The sequence below is a fragment of the Eucalyptus grandis genome, chromosome 11, assembly GCF_016545825.1.
Source record: "Eucalyptus grandis isolate ANBG69807.140 chromosome 11, ASM1654582v1, whole genome shotgun sequence".
NCBI classification, from domain to species: domain Eukaryota; kingdom Viridiplantae; phylum Streptophyta; class Magnoliopsida; order Myrtales; family Myrtaceae; genus Eucalyptus; species Eucalyptus grandis.
This window is the reverse complement of record NC_052622.1, coordinates 35,098,844-35,118,527: the sequence shown is the minus strand read 5'-3', so window position 1 is coordinate 35,118,527 and position 19,684 is coordinate 35,098,844. Positions and strand designations below refer to the sequence as shown.

Sequence of the window (19,684 nt, the reverse complement as noted above, 5' to 3'; positions counted from 1 at the left end):
CAATTCTCTCCTAGTGACTATTAGGTCTAGACTTACCTGGGCTTTGATACTAATGTTTTATAGTTTTGGGTCTCTTTCATCTCAAAAACTAGCTTAAAGGGTGATTTTTTCTCTCATGTTTATGAACTGACTACCTACTTAAATCCCAATAAAAGCATGCATATTTTGAAACATTTTGAACAGCCAGAAAAGTGACACATTCTAGATCTCGAGATTTGATTTGGGCATTTCAACGGCCTAATGAAGTGTGTGTTTTGACTTGTCAAATGGGCATCATATTGATGTACTTTTGAATTTAAGATATAAAATGGACATTATGATATCTTAATATGCAATTCTATTCCAAATCCAAAGAGAGGGGGTCGAGAGCTTACCTCTTGACAAGCGAGCCGACGAACCCTACAAAGAAGGTAGAAAAACACGCGGAAAGAGAAAAATAAGAACGATTTAAAAAGGAGAGACAAACACGCGGAAGGAGGTGGCACTGGCGCCTATGTAGGCAAGCAGGTATGCCTCAAGTCGAGGCATGGCTGCCTGCCTCGACTGGAGGCATCTACCTCTTGAGTTGGGGCTTGCGTAACTCAGGTCTAGTGTTGCGTCTTCCAAGTCTCGTAACTTTCATGTTTGATTTGCGTGATCTTTGTGCTATTGAGCTTTCGAATGAGTCCAATATGCTAGGGTAAATCGCAAAATCATGAATCCGAGATTTTGGCCTATATCGTCACCGAAGCTCCGGTGTATGAAAGTATGCTTCAGCGGCTTAACATTTTCAAAAATGTTCAGTTACCGTTTTATAGATTTGGAAAGTTTCATTCGATTTTGAGACCTCCAGATATGGTTTTGAGCTATCTAATCAAAGATCTAAGGATACAAATTTCATTATATGTAGATTTCACAACTCAAAACTTTTCAGGTATTGAGAAAGAAGTAAAAGATAGTATAGACTTCAAAATTGATGTAATTTGTTGAGGTATTGAAGGATTTTCAGCTTAGTAACCGAAGGTAGCTTGTTTGAATTTGACCAACGAGAAAAGTACAAAAAAAGTCCAAAATATATTGTATTGATATCAATTCATTCCTAAATATTTTTAGTTTGACCAATTTAGTCCATTCGACTAATTTTGGCCGGTTGGTACGGACGTAAGTGTCAACTAGTGTTGGTTGTCGGTGGTAATTTTTAAATGATTTTTTTGAATTTTTTAATTAATTTTTTGCTTTTTCATTTTTTTTCCTTTTCATTTTTATTTTTATTTTTATCTTCTTCTTCCTTGGGTTTCTTTCCTCATAGTGGCCAGCAAGACTTAGACAAAGCTCGTTGGCCATTGAATGAAGCTTGAGGGCCAAGCCAGGGCAAGGCTAGGTATGGGCGAGGCTATGGCAACCTTCGCCTAAGCCTTAGCGAACACCGTCATGGCCTCACTAGTTACGGGCAAGGCTGCCTTTGCCTATAGCAAGGCCATGGCGAGGTTGGCCTCACCTAGATCTAGGCAAACACGAGGCTAGCCTCGCCCACGGCCTTAGCAAGCTAGGTGAGGGCTGCGAACCTCACTGGGCACTATGGGGAGAAGAAGCCCAAGGAAGAAGAAGAGAAAAAAGAAAAGGAAAAGTAAAAAGAAAAAAAAAAAGTAATAAAAATTCGAAAAAATAAAAAACATTTATTTAAAAATTGTGATGTTAGCATTAGTCAAACGGTTGGTGTCTACATTAACACTGGCCTGCCAAAAATTGGCTGGATGGACTTTATTAGTGCTAATGTGAAAATATTTATGACTAAATTAGTCCAATTGAAATATTTATAACTAAATTGATATCATTACAATAAGTTTATGACTTTTTTGGTACTTCTCCCTTTGACAAATTGTATGCAAACTTCAAAAAAAGTGCTACATGTACATGCTAAATGTTTGGATTTGACTAGGAGACTTGCAAGATATTTCATGAATCTCCTTGAGTCTCAATGCCTATACCCTTGGATTATAAAAAGAAAGAGAAAAAAAAAAACCAAGGTGAGATTTTGGACAGTTTGGTGCTCCATGATGGGTGATAATTAATGAATATGGTCTACGAGTCTGTAGTGATATTGTGGTTCAGACTAGAACAAATCGTGAATTAAAGAAAGAAAATTTGTCGTTAGGAAAGTCTCTACTTGATCAACACGTCTATGACGTGCTAATTAGGATAAGCTAAAAAAATGGTGGACGGATAGGGGAGCGAAGTTTCTAAAATTAGATTAGGTACTAAGAAAAATTGAACATCATGAGACATTGCCACCAAATTCTACAACCACCCATTAAGAAGTTGGTCGCGGTTGAAGTCGACATCTTCAATATCAGTTATTACGCACAATTAACTTTTCTTGACCTAAGAAGGCACATTTGATCGACAAAGATGGCTGTTTTCCAGGAAGAAACTATTAATACAATTTTGAATTAGACATCTTGAACTTGAATAAAAAATTGTTTCATTTTAAACTTAAACTATCCAAGACCCGATAGACACGTATACAACAAGAAATACACATTATTAGGTGAACGGAAGTGAGACAAATCAAACTAGAGAAAAGAGCAATACTAGAACTTATCATGATTGTTCTACAAAGTCAATTTATTAAGCGATATGTTGGATTGCTATTGGTTTTTGAATTTGCCCCTTTGTTTAAAGGATCACTAACAATCTGGCATACCACGGAGTGAATTATAATACTTTTGCACCAAATTAATAAATCTAGCATTCTCGTACTTTTTATACCGCATTGAAATTTAGGGGAATCCATTCTTCTAGAGGCTAAGCTATTCAAAGAAATCTGATTCGGAAAGCTACACCAACCAACACGTCACGAATCTAGAGAAACTTTAAAAATAGCATGATGCCAATACAATTAATTTTGGATTGGCACGACTGGCGTGTTGACCTTTCTTCGAAAGAAATCTAATTGTTTTGTCATGTCGGTTGCAACTTAGGTTATCCACAAATTTTCCTGACCATGTACAAATTTAACAAATGATGCTTGAAATTGAGTGCCACTTATGTCACCATAGTAATTTTCATAAAAAAAATAAGTATTTTAAAATAGGGAGGCAAATGGGGGTTTGAAAGGATTTGAACTTAAATTTTCCTGCTCTTTTGAATATTATATGAAATATGTGAGGCCATTGCCAACTATTTCAAAAGTTTAAACTATAAAATGAATGTGTAATTTATTATATAAATATTCTAAAGCTGAGTTTGTTTGACCAAAAAAGCCAAGATATGGCCAAGCAATATGACTCCCCTAAGCACCCTTTAAATTGGGCTGACAATAACACAGAGTCATATCATCCCATTTTTGAGAGACACGGATGGAGTGAAGTTGCATGGAACTTGGGCAAGTCCATACAGCACCAGAGTTAAATGGGCATTAAAGCTGAAGGGCATACCATTTCAATACATTGAGGAAGACCTCTACAACAAAAGTGCCTTGCTTTTGCGATACAACCCAATGCACAAAAAGATGTTATAATTATGGTTAATGGATCAATGAAAGCCAACAAATTAATATATGTCTTTTATGTTCACGTATCTATTGAATTTATGAATTTCCTAGATTTACCTATCTTTTTAATTTATATATTTATTGAGTTCACGAATTTCTTAAATTTGTGTATCTTTGGATTCATGAATTTCTTGGATACATGCATCTATTTAATTCATATATCTCTTATGTACATGAAGTTTAAAGTTCTATAAATAGATAAGAGCATAGAGCTTCATTAGAGGGGTTTTACGATAGAACAATTCGAGACAACGATTCCAAAAGAGATTTGAAATACTACTCTACTCTTCTGATTTTTCTGGGTGTGCTGGTTTAATTGAACGGTTTAACTGAGTCTTGTTTGCATAGTACTAATCCAAACAGGTTTAACGTGTTATTATCTTGAAAGGCATAGTTCGTGAATTTATGGAGTACCATTGGTAGGAACTAATCGCATTAAGTAGATTCGGATATCCGAATTTCACCTCCAATTTTATGTTATTTTTCTAGTGATATTTTATTTTATTCTTCTCCAAGATTTGTAAGTTTACATAAAAAGAAAGATATTATAAAGTTGTTATCGTTTTCTTTACATTGATGTTATGATTACAACAAACCGTTTGCTTTCTCTAGAATATATTTCAACAAAAGATTCCCGTGCTCATCCATGGCCAGCGACCCGTTTGCGAGTTCATGGTCATCATTGAGTACCTTGATGAAATTGTTGGAACCAAAACGATTTGGAACCAATTGTTTTGATATTAATTGTAGAGTGCGCAGCTTATAAAATATGCGGAAGCATTAAAATACTCAAATCAAACTAGCTGATACAATAACACACTCAAACACATTAATACAAGCATACACTCAGCTATTCTATTTTCTTCCCTTCTCGATCACGGAGGGATAACTCGCTCAAACAGAGCTACTGAGGCTGCAGTGCCTCTCTCTGTTGAAGTTCACCGTTGCACCTGGTGACTTCCTGTTCCGAAGCTCTTACTGCTGGAGGCTTTCCCTGAAGCTCACATACGTGTGGCTTCCTGGCTTGAAGTTCTCCGCCTGCGTATGGCGTGAGTCCCTCTCCCTGGCCTCCCTACTCTGCCTGCGGTGGCTTGAGGCTGTTAAGCCTCTCTTCGAGGCCTTTCGGCCTGCTCCTTCACCTTGAGGCCTTCTGGCCTTCTCCTTTGAGGCACTTTGGCCTGTTTTACGTTTGCACTCCCAAGCCCTATTTATAGACATCTTCCACCGCCTGAACTTTTCTTCTTGGCTGAGTCAAACATTGTGGGCTGTCTTCTTTTTCTTCACGTCCAAGTACTAGCAAAGTTGAACTTTGCTTCTTGCTCCTTGAAGGCTCCAGTAACAAGTATAATATTATTTTAATATGTGCCCATTCTTTTTTTAATCATCTTGTGGCTTCTTCAAGAACTCTCTTCTTTGGCGGTTTACGAAGTGACGCTGCAGCACACTTCTCTTTGGCTTCTTATTATTATATTAGGTGTTGTACTCCAACAGAAATGTGGCCTCAATACCCTCTGTTGCCCATTGATCCCTACGAGCGATCCGTGGCACGTTTCTGGGTCAAGTTCATCGAGGACAAGGTTGGTAAATCTAAGATTCTCTACTTTGGTATCTTTAACAAAAGTCAGTCATTCAATTCATGAGTTCCACGTGTTTCAATACCCAATTGAAACTTGCTATGAGACAAGTTGCATCTTATTGATGTTTCGAGTTTGGATGGTGTATCTGACACTCAGCGAAGTGCAAGCGAAGGCCATGAGAGATAGCTTGGAGATGCTGTCAATCCGAGAGGAACATGGTCCAAACAAGGGAAAGAAATTCTTTGGAGGGGACAACATTAACATCGTGGACATTGCATTTGGTGGGTTGGCACATTGGATGGGAGTCGTGGAAGAGGTATCAGGAAGGAAGATGTTCGATGCCGAGAAGTTCCCTCGCTTGCACGCTTGGATGGGCAACTTCAAGAGCTTGCCCTTGATCGCCGAGAACTTGCCTGATCAAGGGAATTTGTGCCGGTACCTCGCCCGCCAAAGAGAGAAATTGTTTTCATCGTCTACACACAAATGATGCACGGACGTCGCTTCTTTTTTCGTGAGCCTCCATGATTGACGCGGTGATCTAGGATTCTATATGAAAGTACCGACCATCATTTGCATTTTTGTTGCCGTTTCTTTGTAGTGAGAGGGAAGCGTGTACTGTGGTCTGAAGTTTCAAGCTGAAGCTTCTAATTAGCATATGCAGTAAAGTAAAATGTATCTCTAGGCATCAGAATCTTGTCTCCTGAGGCAGGTATTATCTTTGTTTGATGAAGTCCCACATTTAGTCGTGATTATGGTAATATGACACTAATACGGAGATTACTAATGCTTCAATGTTTTGTGCTATGTTCCTAACCTATAAATTATTTCATTTTTCTTCCTTTTCATTTTATCTGATGAATACTGTATTGTAAAGCGAGATAATTGAGGGTCCGTTTGGAATCAGCTTTGGAAGGAGCTTTGGCCATCAAAAGCCCCTTGGGCCAAAATAAAGTGTTTGGGAAAAAACTTTCCAAGTATCTTCAAGGCAAAGCCAACATTTTGAAGGCTGAAAGCCCAAGGCGTGGAGACACCCGCACCGTTCACTTTTTTTTTTTCCGAAATTATCCTCATGAATTTTTTGATTTTCCAGTGCGTGCCCTTGTTAAGCAGGGCGACCTCCGCGAGTCGCAGATCCGTGGCCAAACGCACGCGGTCGCCGGCGAAAGCCCTTCGCACGGAGCTGTTGTATTTACAAGGCTCGGCGGCGACCAGATCCGAAATGGATAGACCTGACCTCACCGCCCCCGCATCTGCGGGGCGGCGGGTCGCGCGACCCCACCGCGACCCAGATCCGAGCGGCGAGGTCCTCCCGCAACTTCGACGCTCCGGATCGAGGTCGCCGGAGGTCGAGGCGGCGTCGCGCGACCTCGCCGCCCCAGATCCGGGGTCGCCTGAGGTTGAGGCGGCGTCGCGCGACCTCGCCGCCCCAGATCCGGGGTCGCCGGAGGTCGCGACGCCGTCTTACGACCTCACCGCCTCAGATCCGGGGGTCGCTGGAGGTCGTCGGAGGTCGCCGGAGGTTGCCGGCGGTCGTTGCCCTTGCCGGTCAATATTTTAAAATTTTTCTTTTGTCAATTTTTTTTTTATCACAAAGATCCTTTGTAAATGCAATTCCCCAAACACTATTTTGTTCAAAGTACTTCACAAAGGGGCTTTCAAAGTACAATTTACCAAACACGGTTGCATTTTAAAAAACACCTTTAGCTCCAAGGTCTTTGCATTTTCCTAAGGACTTTTCCCAAAAATAGTTTCCAAACGCACCCTGAGTATACTTTCTTGCCACAAGTATAAAGCCTGATGTTGTATTTACAAAATAAAATGGATAGACTGAATCTTTCAATTTTTTTTTATAGACATGGTCAGTAAAGACGATATGGTTACTCGTGGGCGTGGCCTTCGTGGGTTACGGGTTTATTTTGATGGGTTGGTAAATGGGTCTTAAATGGGTATACAGTAGACCCATTTAAGACCCAGTCCTTTTATTTTTAAAACCCACATTGTTAGGGAAATCCCTTATGATGTTTTGAAGATGACAAAATAAATCAAAGGCTACTAACATGTTTGATGGTTGAGTAATAGACCATGCAGATAATAGAACATGTAAAGGATATTATCAAAGTCCAAGACTTGCTAGACTCAAGACTCAAAGTCCAAGACTGCGACTCGAGACTCAAAGTCCGAAGATTGCCGACTCAAGATTCAAAGTCTGAAGACTGCAAGACTTTAGTGTCAAAGTCTGTTCTACATCGTAAGTCTGCTCACTCGACTAATTCCGGGCGAACGTGAATGATGAACCGAAGATGACTCTATGCTGAAGCCGAACCGGAAGACGAGACTCTATGCTGAAGCTGAATTGGGTACAGACCTTAAAGTCTAGAGACCCAGATTGTAAAGTCTCAAGACTCATATCGTAAAGTCTCAAGACTCGGACTTTACATCCAGATTCGATGAATCGTAACTCAAGCCCAATCATACAACGGCTAGTGATCTGGTTTGGATTCCACATCAAGATTGATTTGATTGAAGACAAGGACTTTCTATACAAAGAAGCTTTACTTATGGAAACCAAGATTTCGTTTGTATGGGCGATCGGAATCAATTTGGGATTTTACCTTTGTCACTCAACGGCTACCAAATCTTCTAAGATACGAGCTGTCCAATGGGTATATTGGAAGACGATTCTCCGGGATGCTGTCCAACGGTAGTTTGGAAGTGGAGGAGTATTTAAGGAGATCATGGACCGATGAGCAAGTAAGAGACGGAGCGTAGAATTTATAATTCCAAAGTCTAAGCGACTTTAGATCATATACTTGTCTCTTGAGAGTTTAAACGTTTGTAATCGTGAGAGAAATACCAAGAGAGTGACTTAGTGAGATAGTGTGATCTACTACTAAGTGTGTGCACTCAAGTTGTAATCTCTTGTTGATTGCATAGTGGAATCCAGCCAAGAAGGCTGTTATCGTGGGAGAGTGGACGTAGGCTTGGATTAAGCCGAACCACTATAATTTCTGTGTTCTTATTCTCTTCCTTAACTCCTTTATTTTGTTCATACTAGCACTCTCAATTGGTATCAGAGCCAAGTGCTCAGTTTATAAAAGTGTTTTTACTTTTGAGCTAAAGATTCTTTATGGCTAGTATGTTGGCACTAGGACTTATGGAAGGGCAAAGCAACACAAGGCCACCATATTTTGATGGAAAGGAATACGACGTATGGAAGAACAAAATGAAAGCATTCCTAAGATCCAGAGATCTCTTACAATGGGATGTTGTGGAAAGAGGAATCAACCCCATTGCTGCGTCTACATCAAATAAGAATGGCAAAAGACAAAAACACCAAAGCCCCCGCTCCTATGTCTCGGACGGAGTTGTTCAAAAGAGAAGCGCTTGATGCAAAAGCTATTTATTCTTTATATTGCGCTTTGTCTCTTGCTGAATATAACAGAATCTCTTCATGTGAAACAGCAAAAGAAGTTTGGGATAGACTTCATGTTACATATGAAGGGACCGATCGTGTAAAAGAGACAAAAGTAAACTTCTTGCTCGGCAAATATGAATCCTTCAAGATGAAGCAAGGAGAATCGATTGGAGATATGTTTAGCCGTTTTACAGAAATTGTAAATGGTTTAGCATATCAAGGTCAGCAAATTTCTGCCCCAATGAAGGTCAACAAACTCTTGCGAGGTCTCTCAAAAGATTGGAACCATGTCAAGACCTCAATCCGGGAGACTCAAAGGATTATGCCACTCACCGTTGATGAATTGATCGGCACTCTTCAATCCTATGAAGTGGAGCAACTTAACGATGAAGATCCCGAAGGTAAGAAGTCCATTGCTTTAATATCTAATGCTGTTTTTGATGAAACAGACTCAGAAAATGACATGGACGATGAAGAATTTGCCTTTATGGTCGAGAAATTCAAAAAGCTGAGTAGAAAAGAAAGGAAATTCAGTGGAAGAAGTCAATACAAGCATAATGGCCAGAAAAGAATCATGAAAGAAGATGATGAGCAAAGAAATCTATGCTTGATGGCACATTCAGAATCTGAGTCTAACTCGGACAGAGACTCGGAATCGAGTCGATTCGGGAACTGACTCGAGAATCTAATGAGGAAATCAAGGGGGAGAAATCGAATCCAAAGAAAAGGAAAAGAATCGTGATCACCTCAAAAGGCAACAAATTGAGGGGAGCTTTGATCAATTATGGAAAAATCTTTTTTTGATTGATCGTGATCTTATTATGGATGGAAGGAAAGGTAATTGTGTCAGAATTTATTCTACAAAATCCAGTTAGTGCATCTCTTATTACCTTTTGTCATTAACAAATCTTTTATGACAAAAATGGTACGTGAATTTCATGATGCATCCGTGATTTTTATTGGATATTTGCTGATATGATCAAAGTGAGCTATATTGCATATCTTTAATATTCGATAAAAGCTGATTTTTGGAAATTGTGATTCATGCAAGATATTTGTTATCATTCTCTACGTGAATCCATTATCACTTTTTGATTATGACAAAAAGGGGGAGAAAATATGAATATGCATATGTGCTAATTGGTTGATATTATCTATGGCATAATATTGAGCTGTGATTATTTTCTAAATATTATTATGCTCAATCTATTTTATATCTTCTGATATCCTTTGATTTAAATTTTTAAATCTGCATATTCAGAGATTGTTTTGTCATCATCAAAAAGGGGGAGATTGTTAGGGAAATCCCTTATGATGTTTTGAAGATGACAAAATAAATCAAAGGCTACTAACATGTTTGATGATTGAGTAATAGACCATGCAGATAATAGAACATGTAAAGGATATTATCAAAGTCTGAAGACTGCTAGACTCAAGACTCAAAGTCTGAAGACTGCCAGACTCGAGACTCAAAGTCTGAAGATTGCCAGACTCAAGATTCAAAGTCTGAAGACTGCAAGACTTTAGTGTCAAAGTCTGTTCTACATCAGAAGTCTGCTCACTCTGACTAATTCCAGACTGAACGTGAATGATGAACCAGAAGACAGACTCTATGCTGAAGCTGAACCAGAAGACAGACTCTATGCTGAAGCTGAATTGGGTACAGACCTTAAAGTCTAGAGACCCAGATTGTAAAGTCTCAAGACTCATATCGTAAAGTCTCAAGACTCAGACTTTACATCCAGATTCGATGAATCGTAACTCAAGCCCAATCATACAACGGCTAGTGATCTGGTTTGGATTCCACATCAAGATTGATTTGATTGAAGACAAGGACTTTCTATACAAAGAAGCTTTACTTATGGAAACCAAGATTTCGTTTGTATGGGCGATCGGAATCAATTTGTGATTTTACCTTTGTCACTCAACGGCTACCAAATCTTCTAAGATACAGAGCTGTCCAATGGGTATATTGGAAGACGATTCTCCGGGATGCTGTCCAACGGTAGTTTGGAAGTGGAGGAGTATTTAAGGAGATCATGGACCGATGAGCAAGTAAGAGACGGAGCGTAGAATTTATAATTCCAAAGTCTAAGCGACTTTAGATCATATACTTGTCTCTTGAGAGTTTAAACGTTTGTAATCGTGAGAGAAATACCAAGAGAGTGACTTAGTGAGATAGTGTGATCTACTACTAAGTGTGTGCACTCGGTTGTAATCTCTTGTTGATTGCATAGTGGAATCCAGCCAAGAAGGCTGTTATCGTGGGAGAGTGGACGTAGGCTTGGATTAAGCCGAACCACTATAATTTCTGTGTTCTTATTCTCTTCCTTAACTCCTTTATTTTGTTCATACTAGCACTCTCACACATGGGTGTCTTGGGAAAAAAAGGCTGACCCATTAACGACCCATTTAAGCATAAATGGGTCGATAAATGGGTTTTCTACCCATTTAACACCTCTAATGGTTAGGCAGTGAACTTTGAGGGAAGAGAACAAATTTCATAAGGAGAAGTAGGCAAATGTCATGTGCCAAATGTTTTCTTGTTGAGGACAAGCCCATGCGATGTTTGGTCAGCTTGAACATCAGGCTGCCTTCCCTCAGTAGATCATTCCCAAAACAGTATTGTGAATCACATTCTCCTAAGCTCAATTTAACTCAATCATCTAGTCTCTCGACTGAGACATATAGGTCACTTTAGCACAACTACTGATTTTGGCTTGTCATGACCATCATCTAAAAAGTAGTATTGACTCTCAACCAGTTTATGCCTAAGAGGTCGACATTGCCAAATGTTAGTTGTATCAACACTTATGTATCTCTCATTCTTCATCTGATGCCACAAAGCCCCATTTTCAGCTTGGTATGTGAGCCACGACATTCTCTCCCATCCAATTTCAACATCACCCTCGTTGGGGCTATTCTATCAGCATCCTTCAATCATCACTCTCCCTTCTTTGAGACCATGAAAGATAATGCTTCTCCCAACAGATCAGGCTACTCTAGTCCAACGGTTACTTCCCCCAGTGCAAGTTATTAGCAAATGTGGTGTCCTGAGCCAACTGTGCCCCTTCAGCAGAACTTTCCTTCACTTACTAGCTTATCCTGATCTTAGCAAACCAATTACAATCTTGTTAGAAACATGGCAATAGATTTATTATCAATATCTGCCCATATGATTTGGGAAACCCTGCTCTAATACCATTTGTCAAGGCTGAAAATTTCCTGGCAAATACAACATCAGGCTTTAGTCAACAGATACTGTCTTACTGGGCAAGAACGAAGTTTTGAACCAAACTTCCCTATTATTTCATGAAATTCCTCAACGTTTTGCCCAAGCAATTTGACTCAACTAAGAGTAAATAACTAACCGTGCATTATGGCCCAACATGGTGCAATGATCTGTCTTCAGACTCTCAAGGCATGGAAGATCTGAAGCTTCATGGCGCATGGACAAGCCCGTACGGTCAATATGTGTTATGGGCTCTGAAGCTCGAGGGAATTCCATTCGAGTACATAGAGGAGCATCTCTCCAACAAGAGTGACTTGCTGTTGCAGTACAATCCGGTGCACAATAAGATTCCTGTGCTTGTCAATGGTGGAAGACCCATTTGTGAGTCCACGGTTATCATCGAATTCCTTGAAGAGAAGTGGCCACAACATCCTCCAATGCCAAGTCACACTCAGGGGAGAGCCATGGCATGGTTCTGTGCCAAATTAGCCCAAGAAAAGGTCTCTCTCCCTCTTCCCTTGTGCACATATGCGTACAATATTTGGTGATGAAGTAGGTTCATAAAACTTATGTACCTAAAAGTTAAAGACGAGTGGCAGATGAAATCGAGGGGGACAGTGATGTACAAGTTTCAATGTTGCGAAGTGCAAAAAAAATGGTAAAACAAACAGACACTGTGTTTGGTTATGTTAGCAATTGGATAGATCAGAAATTAAACAGGCTTATCCATGAGGGCGTTCTAAGTGTTTTTCCTTGTGGAGTTGTATTATTACGTTTTGAATTTAGTTAGCAAGCAATTCCGTGTTACTGCATTAAATGGACATTAACGTCCCGGCAGTTTGGATAGGCTTGATCCCTTTGTAATAACATTTAGTGAAGACTTATGCTTTAACATGCCTATGGCAGGTTCTTGGGTGGTCAAACATTACCTGTCGCGGCAAAAGTATCACGTCGTCTGTCTCCTTCATCTAAAAACAAATCAGAAACACCGCATGACTTGCGAAGTAAGATTGGTCTCATATGATTTTGATTATGGAGACTTAAGATGTTTGCTTTCAAGGAGTGGATATGATCATCTGGAGTAAAATCTGTTCCAGGGGAAGCTTTTTTGAGTTTTAAGTGAAACAAAAGAATAGCTCGTGGCTGGAAAATCTAACTTGGGCCAACAAATTCCTATCCGGCAATGAGTTCCATCATAGTATTGCTCGGTTCGCCTTTGGGGTCCTGTGTCACCTAATATGGAAGACGAGGAACAACATTTTCTTCCGGGACTAGATCTTGTTTGTGCCTGCTTTGAAGAAGCATCTCATCAAAGCCGTGAAGGACAAGGTTGTGTCGTTCAGCCTCGTTGCGGACACGCCAAGGCACAGGAGGATTCAAAGAAGTTGGGGGCTTGATCCCTTTATTTTCTCTTCCGAAGTGTCACATCTTTCCTTGTAAAGTTTGATTGAGGGTTGCCTCCTTTTGATTCCCCCCCTTCCCTTTTTACTCTCGGCACCCTTTCACTCTTTCTTACTTGTTTGTCTCCAAGAGTGCAAGCTTTTTGGTGCAAGATCTCTTTCTTGTAAAGTTCTGTTTGGTTAAAAGTTGATACTAATCTTACTTTACCAAAAAAGGAAAAAGAAAGAATGACCAGAGTCCAATATTCTGTCCAAAAAGAACTTCTCTCCTTCTCCAGTTCCCTTTCTTTCCCTGGTCAGTGACCATTGATTTTTACATTCAATATTTTACTATGGTCAAAGATCTAACCTTTCATTGTTGTATTGAACCACGGGTGAAGAACAGGAGAAGATCCACAAAAATATAATGGAAATGTTGACAATGATTACAGATTATTGCGGACATTGCCTTTGGTAGCGTTGCTCACGGATGAGCTTCATAGAGGAGGTATTGAAATTGAAGCTATTTAATGCAGAAAAGTTCAGGCGCTTGCAATCTTGGATGGAGAATTTTAAGAAAGTGCCAATGATACGTGAGAACTTACCTGATCATGAAAGCTTTTGGCATGCCTGAAGCGTTGAAGGGAGTGATTATTTGGAAGTCCATGAAGATCTTGTATAAATTCAACTCTATCCTTTTCCTCCATTTACTATTAGTATTTCTTTTTTTTGTGAAAAATAAATTGTATTTCATAACAAGTCCAAGTGCTACTTTTATGGCGAAAAAGAGTTGGGACTTTTTCTGCTATCATATCTTCAATTCCTACCTTAACATATGTTGTGTCGTGAGGACCCGAATGGGGTCACCAAAAAATGATAGTGCCTCAGTGGCCACCCTTCCAATATGAAAGGGGGAGGTGAAGGGTTCGAATCCCCATTTTCTTAGGGAAGGTTGGGGTGGGGACAAATTAGTTTTAAGTGTGGGTTTCAACTCCCACACCTTGCAAGTAGATATGACAAAAGTCTGAAAATGAGAGTTAGAATAGGAGTAGTGGAGTAGGACCAACCAAAAAGAAAGTATACGCTTAATTTACTTCTGTTCTTTTTCAAAAGAATTCATCCGGTATACACCCAATTGGCAACGTAGGCTCATTACCTGTAGAATTTAAGGATCAAACGCATTTTGCTGCTAATGGCAGAAATTCCATGTTTTTCTCTTTATTCTAAATCATCTGTTACTCGTGACCACACCTCAGTCTGTGGATTCATCTGGGACGAGTGGGGTAAGGTGATTCATGAACCCATTGCCTCCAATCAGGTTGAATTGTCCAAGTGACGGTTCTCAGTCACACACCTAAAATTCCTAGGAAAATGAATTTTCCAAGAATATGGCAAACTTCTCAGGGAAAACAGAAATCTTCGGGATCTCATGGATTAAGGAAACAAAATCTCTGAAAGTGTTAACCTATGTCAAAGTTCTCTAGGGTCAGGGGGAGGTTAGTTTGCTAGAGCAGCCAAAGACTATTTATCTTGAGAGAACTCTCCAAGCAGCATGTTTGCCGAGTGGATGAATAAATTTAGTCAGAGCAACGAGGATGGAAGAGCTAAATGGAGAGGATGGCATTCGTGATGCTTTGAACTGGATTCATCCATACTCTGGGCAAACAATTGATAAGGTTAGGTCCATTTACTTTCCTTAATTTTGCCAAAGCTAACATTGCATAGAGTTTGTTTTCCTCAGCGATGCAAAAATTGGTGTAACTTTTGAGACACTCTCTATCTCTGGTTCGTCTATCGTGCCACCTTTTTAGTATTCTTCCTGGTTTACCATATCCCACTAGGTCTTAATTTTCGCCAGGAGCATGTGTATCTTTTACTTATTTGTAAACAGCGGCAGTCTATATATGTAGCAGGAATCGAACCACTTTCTGTTTTTTCACTTTCTGGGTTGGTGGCCAGCCATTTTGGACAATATACTTGGCATTTCGAAGAAACATCCTAAAAGTAGGACCACAAATAATGATCTGAAAGTTGCAGTTATGAAGAATTTCACCATTTTCGTTCCTCACAGTTGCATATGTTCAACGAGGAAATGGGCAGAATTGATTGGTGAGGCTAAAACTTTTAATTCCTGTTTGTTTTAAGCTGCAACTTCGGCCGAGACTTTTCTTGTCGAAATTATCCTTCTCATGTGATTTTCTTCTCCAGAGTCATGATCTCTTCAGTGGGTCCTTAAAGCAACAGCCTTTTCAAAGATGCTTGTGATGGCTTTTCTCTTTGGCTTGTCCAATGTAGTTGCCAAATTTGACCGGAGTTATTATTTGTCAAAAGACAGGTTGTCAACTTTAGAAAATAATTTGCAAGGTTGCTTTCATCTCTTCCGTGTGATCGGAGCGTGATTGGGACAATTTATGTGTGCTACAAGGCAGAGAACCATATCCATATATCCCTGGTTCCACCAATCTTCTCAACTGGACATAAAGCGAGCACTTTTCGCACCCTCTATTGATTAGGCTTCTCTTAACTTTATCTTTCGTCTTTGGCAATGGAAGAAGTGAAGTTGCACGGTTTCTGGGCAAGTCCGTACAGTCACAGAGTGATATGGGCTCTGAAACTGAAAGGCGTGGAATATGAGTACATTGAAGAAGATCTCTCCAACAAGAGCCAATTGCTTTTGCAGTACAACCCAGTTCACAAAAAGATTCCAGTCCTCGTTCATCGTGGAAAACCGATCATCGAGTCCCTTGTTATTCTGGAGTATGTTGAAGAAACATGGCCTGAGCCTCCCTTGCTGCCTAAACATGCTCACGAGAGAGCCTCATCTCGGTTTTGGATAAACTTTATGGCGGAAAAGGTTAGTACACAACTTTTGCATCTTCAGCAGTAGATCTACAAGGAATTGAGTAGAAGAAGAAACCTAGCCAACCATTATCATTGCAGATATTGCATTGATTTTGTGTTTCATGCTATAACCAAAAATCTGTCGTTTTTCAAGTTAATGTAGTTATATCTTTAATCATAGATGTCCCCAAGCATACTTAATCCAAGTGGTCTGCTGCCCAAGCAAAAAAATTTATTGCTCCGGCTCGTTTCCTTTTTGTGTGGAAAATTGTTGGATTTTCTTCTTGCCGCCTTCCGATTTCAGCACTGTTCTCCTTTTTCTCTGGGAAACTTCTACTCTATTTAACCTGTGACTATCCAAGAACTTCATCTTCTCGCACAATCTGATCAGCAAAAACTGATTGCCACTTTAATTACTCTACCCAAATGTTAGTCCACTTAATCAAGATGCCAAATACTGCATAATTGCAAGGATCCTGTGAGAATAGCTAACATCAGATATTTTCTTTTCCTTTTTTGTTTTTGTTTTTCTTTTTCATTCTTGTAGGGTCTTACCTTTTTCAAGTTCTTCATGATGTCCCGAGGAGAAGAGGGAGAGAAGGGAACTGAGGAAGTACTTGAAATCTTGAGGACTTTAGAACATGAAGCTCTCGGGGACAAGAAGTTCTTCGGAGGAGACAGCATAGGACTGGCAGATATAACATTTGGATGGTTGGCTTATTGGTTTGAATGTATGGAAGCAGTCGGCGATGTGAAATTGCTAAGTCCCACCACTTTCCCTCGTTTGCATTTATGGGTTGAGAATTGGAAGGAGGTTGATGTGGTCAAAGAAAGCCATCCTGACTCTGAGAAATTGTTGGGCCATTTTAGAAGGCTCAGGGAGAGGTTCACTTCTCCAAGCCAAAAAGAGAATAAAATAAAGTCATGGTAGTATAATGATGTTGGAACAAGAGATTGAACCAATGTGGAAAATACTTGTTTGGTCGGGTGAGATCCTCTCGTTTGATATGTAATGGCAGATTTTTCGCACTGTTTGGCTCAGTATTTAACCTGTTATTATCTTTCTCTTGATTTCTCTCCTTTGAAAGGGATATTTCCTGTAAGAACAGATTACTGTCAGCGAGTCGATTCTTGAAAATTAGGAAATCTTTACAGCATAAAATGCAACACCATTCCATATTTGCTCAAGGCGGTTTTTTTTTTCCACATGAACGCTGAATATTAGGAGAGAACAAGAAATACAGAGGAAGTAGAATGAGGCATCTTAAACGAGGGAAGCTTGTGTATTGGTGCTCAGAAGGAAAATTAGCATGTGTATCTGTCTTCATAGTCTGAAAACCGCCAAAAAAAAGATGGAATTCTGGAAATGCTTATATGCACATCAAACTAAGCATGTAAGATACAAAATTTTCCAATTATTTACTAGACAAGGATCACATTTTCTTCTTGCTGTCTTCAGAGATTTCATCCTTACCCTCCTTTATCTTAATTAGGATTACAAAACCAAATCTGTAGCCATACTTTGGTAATACCAAAACCAAATCAGTAGACCCAGAAGCACCTGCCTCAGGTACAAGTCTCTACAGCTATATTAATATCGATCGTCTTACTTTTATCTGATCAGATTTTTGCTAATGCCAATTTGCTGGAAGCATTCCTACTTCTCAAAGTATTCTCAGAATACACGAAGAAACATCGGCAGAGAGTACTGCAAAATGAGCATGCAATTAGTGAGATTTTCTTGTGATAGTTTTCGTTTAGAGTACCAAAGCCGCTTGCACGCAGTCATTAAGAGACACGCTCTTAAAATTTCAACTGAACCTGCATACAGCATAAGAATGGGACAGCCTAGGAACAAAAACCCACGAGAGCATCCCTATGGTATTGACTAACAGATAGGACTATTCAGAATTTAGGTCTTGACCTTGTTCATCAAGTATCATCTTTTCTTGTGAGCAGCTAGCTCGAAGGATGGTTCTAACTGATCCGTGCCTCGGGGATTAAATATTTTCGTACCTCAACAATCCTCAGGTTCAGAAAGCACTCCACACCAATACGACGAAGCTGCCATCGGTTTGGAAATTCTGCTCAGGGTCTTTCTGCCCACCTCTGCCGTATTACCTTCCTGATTCAGTCGGAACCACACATTCTGTTTCTAAATGTTGTTTCATGTGGAAGGTGGCAGGCCTCTTTCTTATCATGACGTCGATATAGGCATCAACATCACACCTCTTTTATCGGCCTTAATCAAGAAGCATCTGCGAGTCCTCCTCTTTAGGTAAGTCATGGATGTGAATCGCGTTACTCCAACATGTTCCGTTCCATGACAACATTTTCCTGTTGGGAGTATCACTGTCTGTGTTGTGGAAACATGCCTTCAATTCATGAACATAAACATCAGTGTCGCATTACTCATATCAACTGATAACATGAAATTGGACTGCATGTTGCAGTGGCGATCAAGATTCGAAAATACCATTGACGCAGACGAGGATCATCGCCAACATGATTGCTCGAGACTTGAAATTCACATCCTTGGGAAAATACGCACCTTGGTACAACAAAAAGCAGGTTCGGCTCCCTTCCTGTCTAGGTTCTTTTTTAGCTCAACACGCCACGGTGCAAAGGAAAGAGAATGTTTCTGTCCATTGTTGAATCTGCTTGGAAACTTTCGGATGACCATAATATATTCTCAACAATATCAGTGACATTCAATGTCATAAATCAGGTTGGTGGATGGACTGAGTCATTTGGTAGGTCGAGAAAAGGAAAGAACGCGACTTATTTGACATTCGCCACGGTCAGAGGAGCGGCTCAGGAGGTCCCGATATCCAAAGCATCAGAAGGAAGAACCAATGTATTCACATAACATTAGGAATTAATCGTTAACAAAAAGGAAGTAAATAGTAAACTAAATACCTTTCATTAAAATGTATCGTGTATGTTTTCATTAAAATTCATTATGCGTAGACATTAGGAGCATTTACATAACTATCACTAATTATTAACATTAAAGGTTAATTGTTAAAAAAAACGAAAAAAAAAAAAAAAAAAAACAGCGGACCGGACTAGGCCCAGTCATTTTCCATTCTCCTCTGTTCTGCATCTTTTTCTGTCTGGGCCCAAGCCCAACCTCTTTCTCCTTTTCCCTGAGCCCGGCCCCTTCTCTCTTTCCTCTCTCCCTCACGCCCTCACGACGGTTTGCTCTTGCAGGAAATGAGCGTACAAAGCAGGGGAAGAGGCAGAGGATGGCGACGGCAGGAGATCAAGCTGGCCGCGACAGGCTGGCGGTGGTAGAAGCCATGCGTGCCTGTCGCTGGCCGTTAAAAAGCAGAGAGCTGGGGATAGGTACGGCCCTCACCATGCCCCATTTCCGCCCCTAGTTTGGGGTTTGCCGAACCGGACCACTGTGCCCGTTTCGTATGAGTCTCCACTCTCGTTTTTGACGTATCTTGCTGTTGTTGAATCATTATATGCTCATTTTCATGCGTCTCGGTCCTCGTCCGAAATTCCATCGTGCTCTTGTTCGTTCCTCAAATAGCGTATGCCATGTGTTTGACGAAATGCCTCAAAGAAAGCCGAGAGTCCAGTTCTTGCTTAAACTCGAGATTGACGTATCCTTGCTTCTCTACTCTTGAATCGTGCTTGTTTTGATCATGTTTGTGGTGTTTTTATATGGCTTTCGCCCGAGAATCGTGTATTGTCGAG

The 19,684-nt window shown here is 40.1% G+C and overlaps 4 protein-coding genes across 4 annotated transcripts; all 4 read left to right on the top strand.

The window, feature by feature from the left end:
* The first annotated feature begins 509 nt into the window (after positions 1-509).
* On the top strand, positions 510-5,808 carry LOC104417039 (glutathione transferase GST 23). Its single transcript, XM_039305300.1, has 5 exons — positions 510-611; positions 3,308-3,485; positions 4,158-4,228; positions 5,023-5,113; positions 5,241-5,808. Exons 1-5 carry the CDS (start codon positions 510-512, stop codon positions 5,594-5,596), a joined length of 798 nt encoding a protein of 265 aa, XP_039161234.1. The 3' UTR covers positions 5,597-5,808.
* A 6,139-nt stretch (positions 5,809-11,947) lies between these two features.
* LOC104417040 (glutathione S-transferase U5) lies at positions 11,948-12,728 on the top strand. The gene is made up of 2 exons (XM_010028365.1): positions 11,948-12,256; positions 12,663-12,728. Exons 1-2 carry the CDS (start codon positions 11,948-11,950, stop codon positions 12,726-12,728), a joined length of 375 nt encoding a protein of 124 aa, XP_010026667.1.
* Positions 12,729-15,579: 2,851 nt separating this feature from the next.
* LOC104414196 (probable glutathione S-transferase) lies at positions 15,580-17,047 on the top strand. The gene is made up of 2 exons (XM_010025235.3): positions 15,580-15,989; positions 16,524-17,047. Exons 1-2 carry the CDS (start codon positions 15,681-15,683, stop codon positions 16,905-16,907), a joined length of 693 nt encoding a protein of 230 aa, XP_010023537.2. The 5' UTR covers positions 15,580-15,680; the 3' UTR covers positions 16,908-17,047.
* A 182-nt stretch (positions 17,048-17,229) lies between these two features.
* LOC108954648 (serine carboxypeptidase-like 41) lies at positions 17,230-18,845 on the top strand. The gene is made up of 4 exons (XM_039305298.1): positions 17,230-17,370; positions 17,470-18,254; positions 18,430-18,547; positions 18,705-18,845. Exons 2-4 carry the CDS (start codon positions 18,136-18,138, stop codon positions 18,843-18,845), a joined length of 378 nt encoding a protein of 125 aa, XP_039161232.1. The 5' UTR covers positions 17,230-17,370; positions 17,470-18,135.
* Positions 18,846-19,684: the final 839 nt, after the last annotated feature.